At 47.2% G+C, this 20246-nt stretch overlaps 7 protein-coding genes across 7 annotated transcripts; 3 read left to right on the forward strand and 4 right to left on the reverse strand.

The window, feature by feature from the left end:
* Positions 1–1352: 1352 nt before the first annotated feature.
* On the reverse strand, positions 1353–5044 carry tof1 (putative DNA repair protein (Tof1); the record flags this gene model as incomplete). The annotated part of the gene is made up of 4 exons (XM_015554359.1): positions 1353–2404; positions 2457–4565; positions 4618–4855; positions 4915–5044. Coding segments are annotated over 4 exons (3495 nt in total), but the record flags the coding sequence as incomplete, so codon positions are not given.
* A 299-nt stretch (positions 5045–5343) lies between these two features.
* Positions 5344–6456, forward strand: ANOM_009104 (3-hydroxyacyl-CoA dehydrogenase family protein; the record flags this gene model as incomplete). Its single annotated transcript, XM_015554360.1, has 3 exons — positions 5344–5472; positions 5530–5629; positions 5726–6456. The coding sequence occupies 3 exons, from the start codon at positions 5344–5346 to the stop codon at positions 6454–6456; spliced, it is 960 nt and encodes a 319-aa protein (XP_015403368.1).
* Positions 6457–6907: 451 nt separating this feature from the next.
* ANOM_009105 (uncharacterized protein) lies at positions 6908–7848 on the reverse strand (the record flags this gene model as incomplete). The annotated part of the gene is made up of 2 exons (XM_015554361.1): positions 6908–7172; positions 7550–7848. The coding sequence occupies 2 exons, from the start codon at positions 7846–7848 to the stop codon at positions 6908–6910; spliced, it is 564 nt and encodes a 187-aa protein (XP_015403367.1).
* A 1207-nt stretch (positions 7849–9055) lies between these two features.
* Positions 9056–10655, reverse strand: arp6 (actin family protein; the record flags this gene model as incomplete). The annotated part of the gene is made up of 3 exons (XM_015554362.1): positions 9056–9216; positions 9274–9336; positions 9391–10655. 3 exons carry the CDS (start codon positions 10653–10655, stop codon positions 9078–9080), a joined length of 1467 nt encoding a protein of 488 aa, XP_015403370.1. The 3' UTR covers positions 9056–9077.
* Positions 10656–11496: 841 nt separating this feature from the next.
* ANOM_009107 (uncharacterized protein) lies at positions 11497–12626 on the forward strand (the record flags this gene model as incomplete). The annotated part of the gene is made up of 2 exons (XM_015554363.1): positions 11497–12172; positions 12235–12626. The coding sequence occupies 2 exons, from the start codon at positions 11497–11499 to the stop codon at positions 12624–12626; spliced, it is 1068 nt and encodes a 355-aa protein (XP_015403369.1).
* Positions 12627–12899: 273 nt separating this feature from the next.
* ANOM_009108 (uncharacterized protein) lies at positions 12900–15857 on the reverse strand (the record flags this gene model as incomplete). The annotated part of the gene is made up of 1 exon (XM_015554364.1): positions 12900–15857. One exon carries the CDS (start codon positions 15855–15857, stop codon positions 12900–12902), a length of 2958 nt encoding a protein of 985 aa, XP_015403360.1.
* A 2390-nt stretch (positions 15858–18247) lies between these two features.
* Positions 18248–19495, forward strand: ANOM_009109 (uncharacterized protein; the record flags this gene model as incomplete). The annotated part of the gene is made up of 1 exon (XM_015554365.1): positions 18248–19495. One exon carries the CDS (start codon positions 18248–18250, stop codon positions 19493–19495), a length of 1248 nt encoding a protein of 415 aa, XP_015403359.1.
* Positions 19496–20246: the final 751 nt, after the last annotated feature.

Consider the following 20246-nt stretch of genomic DNA (forward strand, 5'->3'; position numbering starts at 1 on the left):
TGGCATGGAAGATTGGCGGCAGGTGTGGACGATTGGTTGCCGTTGGGATGAATGGCAGATGCCGGTAGTGATGGGTGGAAGTGAGCTGCTCCTATGTGCTTCTCTGTGTGTGTTCCTCCCATTGGTTATGTCCTTGTTATCCTCAAGCCCCCGTTGATTGTGTCGCGCATTGAATGTGCTCCTAAGAATCTGTAGAGAGCCCACCAGAGACGATTTGCGGCCTTGCTTTTCCGTCATAATTGTTTTCCGTATACTTCACAAGGGCGTCGAAATGATGTGAAATGGGGAGGGTGTGGGTAGGTGACAGATCCAATGTGAAACAAGGACTACTATGAGTTCGGCGAAAGCAAAGCCCTTCTTTATGCTCTAGGTAAAAACCACTGTTTTGATGGAGGAGAACTCAACATAAAGTGGAAGGGGAGAAAGAAGCAACATGAGTCTGTGTGTAAGCGGTTGCTAGGGCATGGTTCGAGGACATTGGGAAAAAGCAATAAACCAGAGTGAATGGAATGCATTGTCTCTTCATCATCTGATAGTACCTATATAGAACTGTGCTTTGTCTTTTTAGCTTTTCTTAGCTGCCGGGACATTGTATGTCTTAGTTAACTGTCTTTGCCCTTATAGATCTCGTGCAGTATCGTAATGTCCCCTTCAAACATCTTCACGATCTCCTCTTCCAGACCAAGAATCTCGGTCTGGCTCCTCTCATTATTTTCAATCGCAAGTCCGATTTCAGTGCGCCTTCCCATCTCCACTCCCTGTACAATGCTCTCTATAAGTACTTCACAGGCTTGTCCTGCGTCGGCGACAGATATACCGCCCATCCACCGGCCGCGCTTCCTGTAGGTACAACTCGGTGATTCTTAGAATTGCCCTTGTGTGAATAACAATGGTAGCAAGGATTCTTGACATCCCATACATAGAAGTATACCAGAGAATCTCTATCTCGGTGGTGAATATGTCAATCGTGTGCCACCCTTCCCAGCGTGCATGGAGACAGTTTCCGACAATTAAACCCATCTGTGATGGATAGTTTGCCTCTCAGAGTTAAGATGGGGATACCGGATTTTTGTTCATCTGGAGGGAATGCAACAATAAAAGGATTGCCTCAGTTAGTACGCTAGAAAAGTACAAACGCCAAGGATGGCGAAGAGGAGTGGTTGGGTCATCGATTAACATCGACCTATGTATTTCTCCACTTTCATGATCCATACACAGGGTTGCTTTGTTTGCGTGGTAATAGTGATGTACATCTCCCATCCTATCCCAGATCTATCTCCACAAACGCCAAACATCATTAGGTCATTACATAGCTGTAGCACCTCAAAGGACTAGAATCAAACCAAAAGAGCTCATTCAGAATCGCTGTCAATCACAAACCCCCCACGCAACCGCCTTCGGGGCAAGGTAGTCACTGGGGCGTCCTCGTCATTGTCTCTTGACTCATGTGTATCGCTGGGTTGCATGTCTTCCTTGTGACTAGGTGATTCTGGCTCCTGGTCTAGATCCCGATCTCGACGGAAGGCTAGATTGTCGTCGAAATCAAACTCATTGTCTTCATCCGACGTGGCAGGAGCATCTTCGTCGTCTTCAGTCGCATGGCCAGGCGAGCCAGCAAGAGTACCACCCATAGTAATGTCATCGTCTTCGTCCAGTGCTTCTGTTGTTTGGCCGCGCCGTTGCCGTTTACTTTGCGTGCTAGAACTCCCAGGGTTGCTTAGTCGTTTGCGTTCGCTCTTTTTGTTCGCTTTACGGCCGATCTCGTCTACAACGCCAGTAAGCAATGCCTTTCTAACTCGCGCAGCTTGTTCTTTTCGCCTTTTCTCCTCGAGATCAAAGAATTCTTTGTCAGCCTCCTCGTCGGATTCGTCGTCACTGGCATGAACAAACAGTTCACTCTTGATCTTGGCTAGACGGGCTCTTGTATTCTCCTGACGCGCCTTACGACGCGCCTCCAGAGTATCCTCGTCTATCGGCTCGCGCTCATCAACTCCTTGGCGGTTCTTGCGGCGCTTTTTCAATTCATTGAGCGCGTTCGCTTTTGACCGAGGGTTTGGTGGGAAAAGAGGCCCATCTGGGACATCTTCACCTTCTGACTCAGATCCAAAGTCAACATTAAATGTAGTTTGGTGATTGTGCTCCTTGTTATCGGGTTGGTATCGGCGCCGAAGCATCTGTCGAGGATCATGCTCAATGTCTCCCGTGTATGGATCCTCAAGACATTTATCGATCATCGATTTAATATCTCGGAGATCTTTTGACCCTTGTGACGACGGCACAACCCAGGACGCTCCGACAACATCTTCCATTCCCAGTCGCTCAAATCCCACTAAAGTCATGAGAAGACGCAGCTTGGCGTTGAAGTACATCGCCTGTTTACATGCATCGTCGTGAGGTTGGACAGCTTGTCTAAGTTAGAATATCGACCATATCAAGAACAGGTCTGGTTTACATACCAATCATCGGATTAGGGGCTCTTGGTGCCCCCTGAGCCTCATCATGGGCCTCCCATGACTCTCTTTCTTCCGCTGCCGTGCCCAAAACATTGCTAACCCACACTACCAAATCGGTTTGCTCATCCATGACCAGTGCACCAACTACAATGTTTATCTTTTCCGCTTGCGTCGTTGCTTCACTGGGATTGACTTCAAGTTCAGCTGGTGCCTTTCTCACCGGGGCTAGGGTTTGTCTCTCATGACCATATTCTAGGTAGAGTAGTGTCGAGTTCATTTTGCTGAAGAGCAACTCAGTAATAAGGGCGGGACGCTGGTCGATCTTCTTTATCGTTCGTCTGATAATTTGTCGGATTAGCTCTTCCCACTCCTTGAAGATTGGTATATTTGAATCCATGGCGCCAGGTCCTTTAATCATTGTGTAGAAAAGGTTGAGTATATCAACGCGGAACAACAGGACGCTCATTTCTTGTTTGAAGGCGACCCTATAGAAATAGCGATGGGCGCGTTTTAATTGGTCCGAGTTAAGTTCCCTAAAGAACTTTGTGAAAGCAACAAAAGTGTCGACACACTTTTGGTTGCAAAACTTGACAGCAAAGCGCTTGAAGTCGAACTTACGCTCCCTACAAATTCGTTCGGCCTCCATGATGTCCTCATCATCGGATGCATGCTCTTCGTTGTTATCTTCAGGTTCTGCTACTTGAGCTTCTTTGTTTTTGCGCCTCGCTCGCCGCCGAGATCGCACTTGCATGTTGACATTCTCCTTAGAATATCGCTCCAGCATACGCAAGAAAACATGAGAAAGTTCTGTGCATGCATCCAGATAACTGAACCCTTGATCTTTGTACTCACGTATAATAGCAAGCACACGGTCATGGGTTGTTTCTTCGTAGAATATCCGGTTCTGAATGTTCTCGGCAATTTCCTGATCTTCCTCAAGGAGCGACTGTGTCATTTCTTGCACAGTTAGCAGGATTTGAGTGAAGCAGCGCATTTCCGCATTTAGGTCTTCCCAGTCTTTTTGGTCGAAACTATTTTGCATAGATCGGTTTAGGAATACGAGAGTTTCTTGGTCAAGTACACCAGCGACAAGCCCAAAACCATCCGGTTCCAAATCTTTTATGGACTTTCCATTCTGTAACTGCATCTCCTTCTGGCGCGCACGGCGTGCGCGCTCGGCATCCAGAAACCAGGCGACGGTATAGAAGAATTGACGAGAATTGATGGGTACGACACGATCGGCTTCTCGTTCCAAGGCTTTCCGAACATGGGTGAATAAAGGATTGAATCCAGAGTCAAGAAATTCTTCAACAAACATCCGCAGGTTTCTTGATGCGGTGGAGTTAAGATGGGCCGGCGTACTAAAATCATTGTTGAGAACTGAATCTTCAAGTTTTCTGCGTGGTTGGGGCCTGTTCCACTTCTTGCTTTCATCCATTTTCTGGAACGTGGCTTGGCTATCTTTGAGAACGTCTTGCCCTGAGACAGTAGACACCTTAGCATCGTCACGTTTGACCCAAATCATGGTTCCGAATCGTCCGTGTCGAGTGGGTGCATTTTTGGCGTACTCCCGCCGCATAGATGACTCCTGCCTCAGCAATGTATCTAGCTCATCTGTGTGTTTTGCGCTTCGCTGGGCATCATCCATGAATAGCTTCTCGACATTGACACCCTTCACCAGATGGAACAGTATCTCGAGGAGAACCACATCTTGCATATTGAAGTCATCGCCAACGTTGGAACACATAGTAAGAATGAGAGCAAATACGTCTTGAGCTTGAAAGGCATTGATAGTCGCCGATCTAGAAGTCTCCTCCTCATCACCATCCGCTGCAAGACGAGCATTTGGGGCGATCACTACAATATTTCGCAGCAAATAGAGCATAAGTTTGAGAATACCGTCATCCCGTGTTGTTCGTTCAGACCGTGGAACGGCCATGCTAGGAAGGCCAATTCGGATAATGGTTCGAAGGAAATTGAGATTACCACGGCTCAGAAGACCTCGTTTATAAGAGACTTGAGCGTGCTGCAAGTATGGAAAATGTCGGTGATGGTTGACAGTCATTTCCCCGTGGACTTCCAATGGCCAGGTCAACGGAACTAGCAATTCCACTTCATGTCATTAATACAATAGTCTAAGTTCACAGTAAGGCCCTATACTTACAGCACGCTAATGCGATCCTGGACATGTATTTACTCTTTTGGCCAGTGCTCCACCAGAGCGAAAAGATCGGTAGCAGGTCCCCGTTAACCAAATTCGCTTCTCCAAGGCATCTAGCAACGTCCATGCGGTGATATTTCTCGTCATACAATTTCAGCCAGCGCCTAATGTCACGCAAGCAAGCCAGTGCATCGTCTCCAAGTACGTATCGGTCCGCATCTTCGCCGTTAAATCCACCTAACTGTAAATCAATTAGATTTTTTCGAAGATTGAAGTATTCAATCAAATAGCTATCCTCACCGCAGTGACTAGACTATAAACGTGTGCGCGGACATCGGGGTCTACAACTTGAACAGCCTGGCCAAAAGCCACAGCTTCGTCGTTCATGGTGGCCAGTTATGCTTGCGGTCGTCGCCCTCACCTTCTATCACCATTGCCGATTGTTGATAATGAACGGAAATTGGGCTCACTGCATGGACCAATGGTAACGCGTCGGTTCACGCGCTCTCGCGTGCCAGGCTCTCGGATATCGGAGGAATGGATGTTCCTGACTGCCGAAGGTAACCGATGACGTTGGATCACATGAGTCCCGCGGAAGGATGTCGGCTATGATTCAAATAGTACTAGTATATCAATCGATCATCGCAGTTGTTGTCTTCGGCTGGTTCGTTTTTCTTCCCAGCATCACTATTCCTTACTAACAGGCTCAGTTCATTCAGAAACGCAACAATGTTGTCATCGTCCCTTCGGTCTCTCTGCAGCAAAGGCCCCTCAATTGCCTCCCGCGCATTCAGCAGTTCCTCCGCGGCTTATGCTGCCGAGGTTAAATCATTGGGAGTAATTGGAGCAGGTCAAATGGTACGTAGGACATGAAATTACGCCACAACGCCTTCCAGCTTATCTGATAGGTAATAGGGCTTGGGGATCGCTCTTGTTGCTGCACAGAAGGCTCAAGTTCCTGTTACCTTAGTTGACACCTCTCAAGCATCTCTGGATAAGGGCCTCAAATTCGCCGGTATGTATGGGGCTACGCTCACCACCTATACGCTCTTTCCGTCGCTGGAATTGTCACTCTGTATCGTTTTCTAAGCTAATTGATTACTATTTATAGATAAACTCCTTGATAAGGATGTTTCCAAAGAACGTATTACCCGAGAGGTAGCCGATACCGTCCGCTCCCGCATCACAACTAGCCTGAATATGGACGACCTTTCTTCCGTGGACTTTGTTATCGAAGCTGTCCCTGAAATACCCGATCTCAAAAGCTCGATTTTTAAACAGCTTGCTCAAATTGCACCTAAGCATGCCATTCTTGCGACTAACACCTCGTCAATCTCAATCACTAAGATTGCTGCAGCGACGACTACCAACCCGACAGACCTTCAAGCTCCTTCTCGAGTGATCTCGACGCACTTCATGAACCCAGTTCCTGTACAGAAGGGGGTTGAGATTATTTCTGGCTTGCAAACGTCTAAAGAGACGCTCGACACCGCTATCGCGTTTGTGCAGCGCATGGGCAAGATTGCATCTGTCTCCGCTGACTCGCCCGGTTTCCTTGCTAACCGTATACTCATGCCCTACATTAACGAGGCAGTCATCTGTCTTGAGACTGGAATCGGTTCCCGCGAAGATATTGACAATATAATGAAGAATGGAACCAACGTTCCTATGGGACCTTTGACTTTGGCCGATTTCATTGGGCTTGACACCTGCTTGGCTATCATGAACGTTTTGCATCAGGAGACTGGAGACAGCAAATACCGGCCATCCGGGCTTTTGAAGAGAATGGTCGATGCTGGTTGGATGGGCAAGAAAACTGGAAAGGGCTTCTACGAATACTGATTGAGTGTTTGATCCTTGCTCACTAGTTACGTCTTGATATCCTTGTTACACTGCTATAAAAATAGATTACTCGAATGTATCAACAGTCTATAGGGTTACAGTTGCTCCTATCGGGGTAAACGATATTATGCGAGTTCGATGGTGCCATTACGATATAAAACTTTCCTCGAGGTGGTCTATAGTGGTACCCTTAGATACCTAGGTCAACTTTGGCGATATTTCCATCCCGAACCACACAACCTTCTGTCCGGCAACCTTGAGTTCCCTTCCTCCCCTTGTCAATCAGTGGCTCTTCTGATTCTCTTTCATGGCACAGCATGGCAGCAAGAACTGCTATAAGTCCGGCTTCTTCGTCACGGTTTAGCGCATTGCCATCAATCACGAATGTAAAAAATCTACAGGTCTCTCTGCCGGTGTGACACAAACGCACGAAGACCATGGGTTACCACATTTATAGCTGAGCATCATCAGCATGGGTCATATCAAACTTATACACAGGGCTCGCCTTACCAGAACTGTGCGCTGCATCTGCAGGTAATGTGATCACAGCCAAATATGAGTTCCACCACCGCACCACAATTGAAACACCTCTGCCATCGCTGAAGCCGAGCCACTTCAAGGACTGCGGACAGACCTGTATCAGAAGAGCAATCTCCTGATCTGTGGGCAATGCCGCGACACCTTGAGCAGATTCTCGCGCTACAATGCGGACAGGTCTGTGTCTGAGATTTCTCAGCCTTCACAGCCGTTGGAGGTATCCATTTCCCGCATTTTGATGCAGGACAGTACCAGCGATCTGGAACCGGGGTTGCATACTCAGTTGTTTTAGAGACAAATGAGTCTTTTTCATTTTGTGGCAGTAAAGGAAGGATGGTCTCTGACGGAATCTTCCGGGAACAACATCTCGGTGGGAATAATTGCTCATCTGCCATACTTGTGGCCGCCATTTGCCTGAGACACGTGTTGCAATACTTATGCCGACAAGGCAAGTTCACCAACTTATCAGCTGGCATGTTCTCGAGGCAGCTCACGCAGGGCCTAAGTGACATCAGCTTACACTGCCAGGCCGATTTGTACGTCAGTAAGAACTTACTCTTTATGTGGCGTCCTTCTGAAAAAGCGCTGAATGAGTCGGCATTTCTCAATTCTCGCTGCAACTCGGCTCCTCCTCGACCCCGCCTTCCCCCTTTCGATCCGTGGATGGCACTCCATGCTTGAACAGTCACTAGCTTGATGAAGGTGTACAGGTTTGGAGTTTACCAATGGAGACTCCGCGTTCAAATGACTTCTCGACAATCTTGCATCCCCCTTATCCCGAGTCGAAGGATGTCTTCCTCGGCTGTGTTTCTCGATGGCACGCGAGGTCGCGGCGGACAGATTGCATAGGAACATCTTGAACTTTGAGAGAAGAGGTGTTTTATGCTGATAGAGTTCGGGAAACGTCGATTTAGCCTGCTAGTTCTGAAGATTTGCCAGCTCGTTGAAGGGGTGAATCGACAGGTTGACTCTCTGGGAGATTGTCAGGGAACTTGACGCCATAGTTCCTATTTGATAGTTGTGGACACTCGGAGATACTGCGCGTGCAAAGCTAAGAGCTGAAAGTCATAATATTGAAATTGACGAAACTAGGTCTGATTCTTATTGTTGGTAGAGCGTGAAGGTGTGATTTGGCTCATTATCTCGTCAGGTGAGGGGTCAGCTATATAGGAAAGTCGGTATAGCATGCTAGCAGTGAGTCAGGTGTGGATATATCATCACCACCTCGGCGACTCTGCCATGGATAGGCCATTCGCGTGCCACATGTCCAAGCCCCGTTACCCGATTATGATCGTCGCATGCTACGACAACCAACCATTCTTGAAGTACTCAATCTACCACTGGTTTTCCACGTAGATGGGGACCTTTGACTCTATGATACTGACAATGCCGTCATGGTCCATACAAGTACGCATGCAGAAAAAATAAACACAAAGAATCATAATAAAAGGTTGACCCTCTAATCCGTATTTGTTTGTAGTCGTCGAGAAAATCAGCTGGATTGTGACGGGTTGGTGTGCCAAGTACTCTGGCTGGGTAGCGCCTTACTGACGTGGACAGTTGGTTGGGTTGAAGGGTTGCAAAAAGAACACAGATTAAGAGAGAAAAGAAAAACTCTGCGGGGCACAAGGACGGAACCTTAGAACCCTCTACTACCCACTTATTTCTATACCATAAGTTGTTGCCTGTGTCGGTCAATCGGAAGCCCTTCCCCATCCATCAATAAATAGAAATCCCGTTGCGACTCCGGCCTCACCGCAACATCTCCTCCCAGCGAAGGACAGTATGTCGAATCATTCAACAATGGTGCAGCAAATAAACCATATCAACTATCGCAATTTAGCTCAATATCAATCTCAAAACTCTTCATGTCAGAGAAACAGGCATATCTTAGGGTCATACAGCGACTGGCTGTCATCATCTCTAGGAATTAGAAACAGAAGCATGTTCAAATCCAAGGGTATCACTAGCAAATGCTATCAAACAGGCCATCAAGCCAAGTCGCCAGCTTGTGCCAAATTCAGTTAAACGCAATGTACTCCAAAGATCCCAACCCTGAACACCACGAAATAATGCACCCGATTTCATACAGTGCCAGCAAATTTCCTCCCAGCCCAAGCAGAGCCATTCTCCTGATATTCCTGACGAGTAATAGCAACCTTCTTCATTTCTTCTCTATTGGTGGCTAGTCGACTTGCCCCAAGCCAGGTAGAGCGAATTGGACTGTTTCCAGAGGCCGTCAGCGCACAGTTAATATCTACACTGTAATAGCAAACTTACTCCTGAGGCCGTCGAACCCTCACAGCACATTCTGCCGAAGCGGCTTCACGCAGCTCCTTCTCCCTACAGCGAATTAGTAATGTATGAAAACGAGAACTGAACGAGAAGATGTCTCACAGTCTTTCCATGAATCCAGCAATCAAGGAGTTTCCTCCAACAACTAGCACGTTTGCCAAGAAGGCAGGATGTAACCCCGTTGGCAGCACAGAGAGGCTCTGGAGAATCATATCAGTAATGCCAGCCTGCTTCATACTGATGTCACTTGGGGTGAATAGAATCTCAGGGACTGTGAAACGCTCGTTACTCAGGACCAAGACATCCTCAGATAAAGTCTCAGCGGTAGCACCTGAGAGTGCACTTTTCCTCTTCTTGGCATTCAATAGAGGATCATGAGGTCGCATAAATCCCTTTTTGCTGCCATTTGGGTCTGGCAGGACATAGTCGACCGTGACACCTTCATCAGGTTCGAGTTGACCACGCTTTCGGTTGCCTTTCCAAGTCCGTTCCATATCCCGGGAAAAGTCATCACTGACATAGCACACTGCTTCCTTCACTTCATTGATGATATATGCTTCCTCCACCATATTGTATTGCCTCATTGATACCATCTCCTTCAAATAGTTCGTAAGATGTTTACCTCCAAGATCAAGCCTGCGAACCGCACGCTGAAGAGGTTGGCCTTTGTACAGCGGTGTAACTGTCGTGTGAGAATAGCCTGAATCGACCACGAGGAGGCATTCTCTTGGCGAAAGAGCCGAGTCATACTTCTGCACGATGGGGTCTCCGAATAAGGATTGGACTTCGTTCCAGGCGTTTAGCGACGGGCCTAACATGACAATATTAGCCAGGTATCCAAGCAGCAGTATAACAGTGTCAGTCGCAACCGTACCCACACATCTTAAATAGCCACCAAACCCCCACTCCTCCATTACAATTTCGTCTGCGTTCTTCTCCAGCACCGGTAAAGCGTTTGGAGCTTCAGTCAGTACAAGCGTCGTTTCTTCCGGTTTGGCAATCCGCAGGTCTTTGCTTCGCACAGTCTTCTCGTCAAAAAATGAATGCTCCCAGATCTCCTTTTGCGCCTCCCAGTTTACAGTATATCCCTTCTCGACCGGACGTCGGAACATTAACTCATTCCAATCCGTAACATGAGTATTAAGTTGCGAACCGACGTAGACGCGGTTATCGCGAGTCTTGGCGAGCGCATTAGGAATAATAGAGCAAACGGACAGTGCCTCTATTTCATCTTCCGTAATAGAGTCGGGCGCATAGCCGGCTTTCATCGTATACGCGCCATTGTCGATTATGAAAGTCCTCTCGGGTAAAGTTTGGGCCTTTGCGACGGAAGCTTTTCCAGAAGGGCGCACTTTGGTGGTTCCCATGGTTTGGGGCATAAATTGTATAGTATCTAGTATGCAGGTATTCAAGCGTGCATTGGACCACTAAACGTTCAAAGCAAAGCTTAGTGGTCTTGAAGTAGTTGGAGATGGAAACAATCCGGAGCATTCTGTCCGTCGACGGGGACCGGAGATGCCGAGCGGTCAGCTTCACGAATTAGGAAATATAGGGCTCAGCCTTAGGGCTCGATTCAAACCTCTCTGAGCATATATATTGCAACACCTGTAATATATACACGGAGTACCTTGAGATGGTCATGGACTGGTCATCAATTGTCACTGCTAGGTGTGTCAAGAATATAGTCGGGGATGATAAACATGAAGCTCCCACCCCAGGCGATTCCGTATGGTTGCCCAGCACGAGGTTTTTGCTCAACCCAGGAAAGCTACTGTTTGTTGAATATAACGATTGGAAAATTCTATATAGAGTTGATGTTAATCTATGTAGTTAGGAATGCTCGCAATGGCCTATTATTTCCATTCGTCTGTTAGCACGAGATATAGCTATATCTACTAATTAGGATAGTGTATCTACTTGTATGTTTATATGCAAACGTCAGGGCATCCATAACATTTTTGTTAAATTGGTAACTCGAATATACAAGACATATAAAGTTGTAATGGACAAAATTCCACAAGTATAGTAGATTAACGAAGCTGTACGTATGAATGTAGAGTACAAACGCTATCACCAAGGTCAGCCGCAGGTGACCCCGCAGAGCCCTAAAAAACGGCCCCGCAGTTCTGTAATCCAAAATTTCTCCCAAACTTGTCTTGAGCTGTTCGAGCCCAACCAAAACACCTATCTGTGTACAGTCCGGTCAGAATGTCACCAAAGCTCCACGTCACTCTTACAACTACCCTTACCCTCGTGGAGCAATTCCACTTGACCTTGTCGTCACCCTCTGGAGATTCAACCTCCGCAGAACTCTCAAGCAGAGATGCACTTCCCCTCCTCTCGGCATCGTCGACAGCTCTTAAGTCACAAGTCACCAAGCTTTCGCTTTTAGCCGTCACCTCTCCATTTACGCCCTCCGCCGTCGGCTCCATCCTCTCTAACCTGAACGAATCAGTGCTCCCATCCTTTGTGACAGCAGCTCTACTCATTACACCGACCGATCACACCAAAGCATTTCAGGCCGAGGCTCTATCACTAACGAAGACGGGGCTGAACGAACTGTCATCGCTTGTGAAAGAAGTTCAGTCAATCGCAGAGAGGAATGATGAAGTACAGGATCGCATGAAGAAGAAGGGAATCGAACTGTCACAGTCTGAGAAAGACCTCGTTACGGTAGCTACAGGACGGGTCTGGGGTGCTTGCGATGCCTTGATTGACCTCGCTTCAAATGGCGTTGTTGGGTTTGTAATACGGCGTGTGGAAGAATGGAGAGATCTGGTGCGAGATGCAGTGGAAGAGATTGACGAATGGGATCCTGATGAAGAAGGGGACGAGTTTTTCGACGAGCTTCTGAGCGACGACGGGAAACAGAGTATTGGAAAAGGTGGCGAAGCGAATTAGCCGAGGACGATGGCGAAGACAACGCTGTGCTTCATGAGTTGAAAGGGACTGCTATTCGGCTGCTCAAACCAGTTGTCCAGATTTACCCCGCAATCATCACGAATCGCCTGAAGAAGGTTCCTGAATTCTTGCCTTCCCTTGTTAACCGGCTGGAATCCCTTATGACCAACCTCCACCGTATTCCGGAGCAAGTTGACGAGGTAGCGGGGGCACTATATGAAGCGGATCTAGAACGGTCTATTCAGTACTTGGAAAGAACAAAGGACTGCGCTGTTGAAGCAGTCAAGTTAGTGGTTTTGCCTTGGACTGAACAGAGTGTGGCCAACAGCCAGCAAAAAGCCGAGGATAGATTTACTGACTGGTCGAAGACATGGCTGAAAGTGATAGATGGGGTAAGTAAACCTCTTGATGACTTCAAGGAAGCGAAGTCACAGTGAATATTCTTCTCTTTAGAAAGCCTGAACATGCAAACTACCATGTAATCTATTGTTCAACATGTCTGGTGGCGTGTATAATGTTTCGATTTTTAACGTTGTACTTATATCGCGCGAAGAATGTCCTCAGTGGCTATTCCTGTCATTGCGTAGCGACTGTAGAGCAAAAAAGTTCTCTACTGGAAGAAGACAGAAAAGGTCCTATGTACACACGTATGAAGATGGTGACAGAATTGATGGTATCATTAGGTTGTTGATCGGTACCCAATGCACTTCCTATGTGCTCGATTCATCATCAGGCTCCCATTGAGAAAGATCTTCAGCGGGTATCCGATCTTTTAGCCATTCGAGGATAGCATCTGTTCCTTTGGCAACAATTTGCCAGCGAGGGACACGGAAGCTATTACCCGCGATCTCGAATCTCTTCAGCGCCGATCCATTGCCCCAGTTCTTACTACAACCCTCGGCTCTTAAAAGGCCCAGCTTTGGTGGTAGAGAATTGATGTTGTTATTGCCTATATCAAGAACCTGAAGGCCTTGGATGGCATCAAAATCCAAGCTATCAAAGCGGTTATCGGCAGCGAGGAATGTCATCAGGCTTGGATAGGTTTGACGGACCGGTGGAAGAGACCCACAAATGCGGTTATTGGATACATCTAGGAAAGTGAGCGAAGGGGCTCGAAGATTGGCTAATAGTGGCTCAAGAGTGGTTAAGCCGGTGGCACTCAAATTGAGGATTTGGAGACTGGGTAAATCCAGCGATGTGGCTAAGAGCGAAGTGCTATCCAGTGGGTTGTGTGAAAGATCAAGATCGGTCAAATTAGGCGCGAGCATACTGAGAGTCGGTGCCGGAATACAGCGTAATTCATTGTGTTGCAAGTAAAGACATCTGACCTCATGCGGGTTTATACGTTCCAGATTATTCATATCCAGCTCTTGAAGATCAGCATACGATCTGTCGACGACACCCCCAGGTTTGACTTGCCAAACGCCTGATTGAGCTGGGGCCTCAGGTGCGAGCGTGAACTGGGTTGCGACCGAGCCCTCTTCGTCATCCGTATCTTGTAGCTCTGGCTCGCACCGGTTTCGGAGCTCACGCTTCAGGTCCTCAGTAGACATATTCAGATATTTTCGCTCCCTTAGAGGGTTGTTCGAAATGCGAAATGTGACAAGGCTTTCCATCAACCCAATCCTTTCGTCCAGTTTTGAGATATTGTTCCCCGTCAAGTCAACGTTTCGAATGGCAGTCAACTCAGCGAATCCTGGGGGTAGGTCTGCTATGCTATTATCCTCCGCTGACAAACTTAGGAGCGCATGCCAAGAAGAAACATCCGGCAAACACTGGATGCGATTCAGACTGATAGCTAGAGTGTGTAGATTGGGGAATCCAAATGTATCGTGGTCAGAAAGCTTTGTTAGGGCGTTGCCAGTTACGTCCAGAGATTGTAAGGTCATAAGCGCCTGTACAGAAGCAGGGAACAAAGTACCCTTTAGACGATTGTTGGGAGCGCTGAGCTCTTTCAATGAAAGCTTGCTTAGGCCCTCGAAAGGCAAAGTTGACAGATGATTATCACCCACGTTCAGAATTCGTAGGGAAGTCAAGTACGCAAGTTCATCCGGTAGCTCTGTGAGAGAGTTGCCATGAAGATCAAGAACTTCCAGGTTGTGAAGATTCTTTATATCAGCAAGGAATGCTCCCTGAAGTTGATTTTTCGCTAGCTTGAGGTCCTTTACAGATCCCATTTCCATGATGATCTGTATGTCTTCCAAGCTTAGCTTGTTGTTTGAGAGGTTGAGGGTATGAAGACGCTGTAGTCGCCGGAAACCAATTGGCAGTGAGCGCAATAAGTTTCCGTGCAAGTCGAGGATTTCCAGCCCACCAAACTGGTTTCCCCTCTCATCAGCATCTGGATCCTCTGGATCGAGGTCTGGGAAAGCGGAATCTGGAAGTTCGACGAACTCGTTATCTGCAGCAATGAACTTGACAATGTCTACACTCTCATACCACTCTGTGACTGAGTCAGGGTCGAAATCATACATGGCCATGACTTCCTCTGGTAATGCTGCCAAGGACATGGCCGCAATATTCAAATGGCCTGAGGTTCGACCTGCTTCGAGACGTTTGCCAAGGAGCCCTTTGTGCGGATCCTTTGGTCGCTGGTTGAATGGATCTTCAACACCTAAATCATCCAAGGACGAGGATTGGGAGCTATTATTGTTCTGCATCGCTGCTTTCCGTGCAGCTTTTGCCTTTGCAATGGTTTCCCTTAGTGCGGTAGACGACTTTGAGGTTTTTCTAGTCTCCATCTCAGATTGCTTCTCAAACGTTAAGTCAAGGGTCGTGGCCTTAGTGGAAGGCGATCTTGACGTTGTTATAGGTGCCCTTGAGTTCTGATGTACTTTTGTCGGTGTCTTCCTCGTTTTCTTCACGTGGAGCAATTCCTGTGTAAGATTCGTATCATGAATCTGTATAGAGGTAGTGCCTGAGCTTCCACCAGGATTTGATAGTGTATGCGTCGTATCTCTATAAGTGCTTGTCCTCGAAGAAGGTAGCTTCAACTTGGAAACATTATCCGAAGTCGTCACATTGTTTAGCTCGGCCGATGTGCCGCCCACATACAGTGACTGGCGTGACCTTGATGGTAGCCGCATTGCAGACGATGGGCGAGACAAGAAATCGCCGCCGGTTTGTTGACGCGACGACGATGACCTGGAAGGTGACCTCGAACAGCTTGACAGCACAGAAGCCGGGCGGGATGGAGAGCGCATGGGGCTGGTCCCATTAAAGAAACTAGAATGTCTTGAAGAACCCGGTGAAGGAGGAATTTGCGATAATGTCTCAATTGTTCGTTCTGACAGTGAAGGGCGCGTACGACCTCTAGTATCTGCATCGTCAACTGATGCACCCGTCCCACGCTTCAAAGATCCATCCATTACACTATCCGTTTCCGACTTTCCACCATCGCTCACTCTACTATGAGAGACATCCCTCCTTTGTGACAGGCCATTGTGAGGCTTTTTTGGCACCGAGTATTTAGGCAGCGGCTTTTTAAACAATGTTTCCTCTGAAGGTCTTCGAAGCCTAGCTGCATCGACTCCAGTATCTGTTCGTAGCCTTTCGCGAGATGGGGAGGGCTTGATCGATTTCGAAACGGTTGATGTCGGGAGCGGTAGTCTGGAGGCTAATCGAGGAATCCCACTCGGTCGGGCCGGTAATTTCTGTTGTTTATCCATGTTCACATCACAGAAGTAGTCGGTTTAGGTTGTTTAAAAGCATAAAGCACGTTTCTGCAATTGGATAGTAATGGTTTCAAGAGCGGGAAAGGAGTCTCATGATGGTTTTTGTGTGGGTCAGGTACTTAGAGGAAAAGACAGGACAGCAGAAATTCTCAGCTGACACACAGCTGGTAACAGATGTAATGGGTAGAGGTGAAAACGTTAAGTGGTCAGAGCACAAAGTAATACTCAGCGCAACGTGTCATTTTTAGGGTAACTCCTATTAATTATGTGATAGATTATATGATTACAATTATAACCATTGTTTACGACGTACTCCGTAGTTGGTGCCTGGGGCCGCAATCGATATAGACTAGTCAAGACCTGTGATTGGTGAGATTTCCTTCGGCATCCCGCCGACAAATGGAGCGAATCTTGGAAGCTGTAAGGGTCCTCCTGTTCCAGAAACAACCAGAGCTATTGGATAGACCAAATTTAGATGAGTCCCAGAGATGCTCTTGAGGCAGGATACTTACATGCCTTTCCGAAGTGAAAACAAACCACTGCTGGTGTTTGAAGACCTCTTGCAGTATACACACGGACTCAACATATCACCAACTAGGTTACCGATACTCCTATTGAACCACAGTCGGGTCGGGTATACTGGCCTACTTATGGTTACGTGGAAAGTGGGCTTTACACACGATCAGGTGTTCTCTGACTGGGCACGTCTATATTAGCCTTCTGTCAAACAAATCGAATATTACAACCGAATCATAAACAGCCCTCAATTTTTCATGATGACCATATATACTGCGTACAAAGTGCTCCGTACGATTACTACATAGGCGGACAAATGTCATGCTCCACAGAAAGACCCATCCTGCAACTATTACAGTGGCCTCAAATCTCACAGATGCAATTGACTGATCAAGTGTAATTAATTTCTCCTTCTATGAGCATTGCCTTCTCATACATATTGATCCACAATTTAATATCCTTCCACAGACAAGCATCGGGTCCGCGTTCGAATTGATCGGTCTTCACACAAATGAGCCATTGTCAAGATTGTAGTTCTCATAGTTAAAGCCCTTTCAAGGAGAAAAGTGAAAATCAAAAAGTGGCGGAGGAAGGAAGAAGAGAAGGCAAAAGTTTCTTGCTTCCTATAGTCTCTCGTTCAGACAAAGGCTCATCTGAAACGCTACCTAAGTTCATTCTTGTTACGTTTTGCGGGGGGAAATAGCCTGGAGTATTTTCAGTAATTATCAAGTTTGTATAGGCTAATAAAATCCCTAACAAGTGGGGAGATCATAGGTCACCAGATACACAGTAAAATAATACTAACTATGTGTTGATTGGGGTTCGCGATATCTTGAATATTAAACACGGACCATCTGTTTGCATACAGTAGCTTATACAACCGGAATCAAGTCCAGACACAAGTCACTTAGTATTGATGGTTCATCGGCAGCCCGTTGCCTCAGTTACAACCTTCTGGACCCATGGGGTACAACTTCTGTTTACTTGCCTGGAGGTGCATGATCTCCACTCTAACTGCATCTGGAATGATAAAATTTAGCGCGCGGCTGGGCTCACGTGCATGCAAAACTTCGGATATAATTGGTTGGAGGAGAGCCATCGCAAGCGACTTCCCAGCCTCCCGATGTGCGAAACACCCGCCGCTTGCAACATCCTTAAGGCATCAAACCCTCCACAGTGCTCCTTGCTCCTTGCATCACATCTACCCGTTGCTTTACCATTGCTTTATTCACATTCTATCTTATACCTTACTCCTGTCATATTGGCACAGGGGTTTCCATATCTTGCATTGCTGTTCCTCCAAACTGGGTGTCTGTTTCAAAGAATCCATTTGTATCCTACTTGATTTGAACGTGTCTGCGCAGCCCTATCACTGATAAGCGGACCGAGCCAGGTGCGAGTCGCATAGTGTCTGTGCGACAAACACATCCATACCCAAGTGCACCCGATTTCCCGGAAAGTTTAGCGTCTATTATTATTTACAAGGCCTGTATCAGCCGAGCTGGAAACAAGTATTCCTTCAATCAGGTTTATTGACATACGCACGGAATACTCTACCTCGTTCCCGGTATGCGCTTGACCGCCCTACAGGGTCAACCCGGCCTTTGCTAACTAAGAAGCAGTGCGAGGATATATTCCAACGGTTTTACTTAGGCTCTCTTGCCGTTGTTCCTATCATGCCACGAGACTCCAAGCTTCAGCCCTCACAGTGCTCTCTTGCGCCTCCGGCAGAGATCTCTGGTCCAGTTAGCCCCACTCGACGTGCAAGTCACTCTGCTTCTCCAGATAGAAGTATAAGAGCCGAAAGCCACACATCGCGCTCTGACAGAGGAAAGTTCTTTTCCCCTCCGTCACTACCATCGTCAGATATGACTCCTCCCCCATCGTCGCAGATCCCTGGAGCCCCTCTTCGGCAATCAAGGTCTCGATCTAGTTCATACCTTGCATCTCCACCTGATATTGAGAAGACGCTGTGTGTCGCTTATGGAGCTTCTGAGAACCTCCCCACCGCCGAAGAAATCGATACCGCTGACGAATCCAAACTCCGTGCGATCGCCAAGGAGCTGCTGGGCGTAGCTCAAGAGGCTCGTATGTCAGCGCTGCACTTCAAGTTACAGAATAGTCTACTATCATTCACAAGCAACGAGGCCATCAAGCGCGCCGAGGTTGAACATAAATTGGCTAGAAGGGAAGTCGAGATTCTCCAGAGCTCTGAATATCGCCGTCGTCATTCGGAAACTAAACCGCCACAACAAATTGCCAATGTTGAATTAGAACTTGCTCTCAAACGTAATCAAGATCTGGAGAGGGTCAATGCTACTCTTGACCGGCGGCTTCGCCGAGCGAAGAAGCTTATCGACCAAGAGAAAGTGAAGTCTGATCGACTTGGGGAAGAAAATTCTTTGTTGAAAGACCGTATCAGAGATAACCGAAAGCACCTTTCCTTGATGATCGAGCATGGTTCATTGTCTCCAAGTCCACAAAACGAGATCCAGACTCCTCATAGAAAGTCTGTTCCTCACTTTGCCGATAATAGCCACCATATGACCAGGGATGAAAACCATAATCCTTTTGCTGCTCTTCTGGCGGCGGATCGTGTTCTCAACAGAGAATCTCCAAGTGCAATCTCCACATCAAATCAGAATGGCGCACAGCAACAGTTTGGCAGCCACCATGTGCGTGGTGCACATTCACTATCTTCTCTTCCTATGACGCCGTCTCGCTCTCGGGTAGCTCAGCAGGAGAGTCAGTACTTCACTCCGAACAAAGATTCTCAGCACCAGCATCGGGATAGGGACAGCACCATATCAGCATCCGACACCGAGGGAGCCGAAACAGAGGACGACGCTCCTTCTCGCACTGGTTCAGTGGCAACAAACATGTTTCGCCATGGTCACTCAGACCATCAGAATGCTACAAGAGTGGCAAACGCCCCTAAATCGAGTACTTTGCTTCAAACAACGCTGTTCGGTCAAGTTAGAAAAGCAGGGGTCGTGCAGCCCTCCGGCAGTCTCAAACGCAAGGCGAGTTTTGACAGTGCGGCCTCGAAGAAATTGAAAGCGGAGGAACGAGTGGGTCTCGGTATTGACACATGGAACAATAACAGCCGGCCATAAAGTCTACATGTGCATCTGGCTGTATTTCCTTGCACATATTTTGGCATATTGCGGTCTTACTACCTCGGGCGGATTGCGGATCTTCTTGATTTGAGACATCCTTTCATTATCCAGACGATTTTTAATGTCCTGTATGTTCCCCCCTCAGGAACGGTTACGAATGATGACATGTAAATGATGAGGTGGATCGGTGTTACTATGGTGCCTTTGTCGTCTCCCTTTTTATTTCTTGTATTTCATTGTTGAAATTAGGAGCGATTCTTATTGATTCCTAAGGCTGTATAATCTTTCAGAATATCTCGAGTTAGGTACCTACATCATAGTGGTACTAGTAGATAAGATTTAGTTTTATCTCTCAAAATGAACCAAGTATAAGAACAGATTCATCAGTGCCCCCTCCCTTGCTCGTCAAATATGGGTTTTCTCTGTGTCTCTCTCTTTCTTGCTTTCTTTTCTTCCATCTGTCTTGATACATAGAAAGCGGATAGAACGCAGATACGGAGTAGATGCCAAAGACAGATATACTGCCTTAGTAAGCATATAACGGGAACTGTAGTCAGACGTTCGTTCATCTATGGAGATTGACTAGATTACATGTTTAGTGAGGACCCGGCATCTAGCTAGAGCCAAAGCACTTATATGGACAGAAAATGATTTAGATAACTACTTAAGAGCTCTGTGAGAATTCCACGACAACCTGAGTGCTACAAATGATGAAGTGAGTTATCAAGTGACAAGGTCTGGGACCCTT

This window comes from Aspergillus nomiae (assembly GCF_001204775.2).
Source record: "Aspergillus nomiae NRRL 13137 chromosome Unknown contig00345, whole genome shotgun sequence".
Classification (NCBI taxonomy): Eukaryota; Fungi; Ascomycota; class Eurotiomycetes; order Eurotiales; family Aspergillaceae; genus Aspergillus; species Aspergillus nomiae.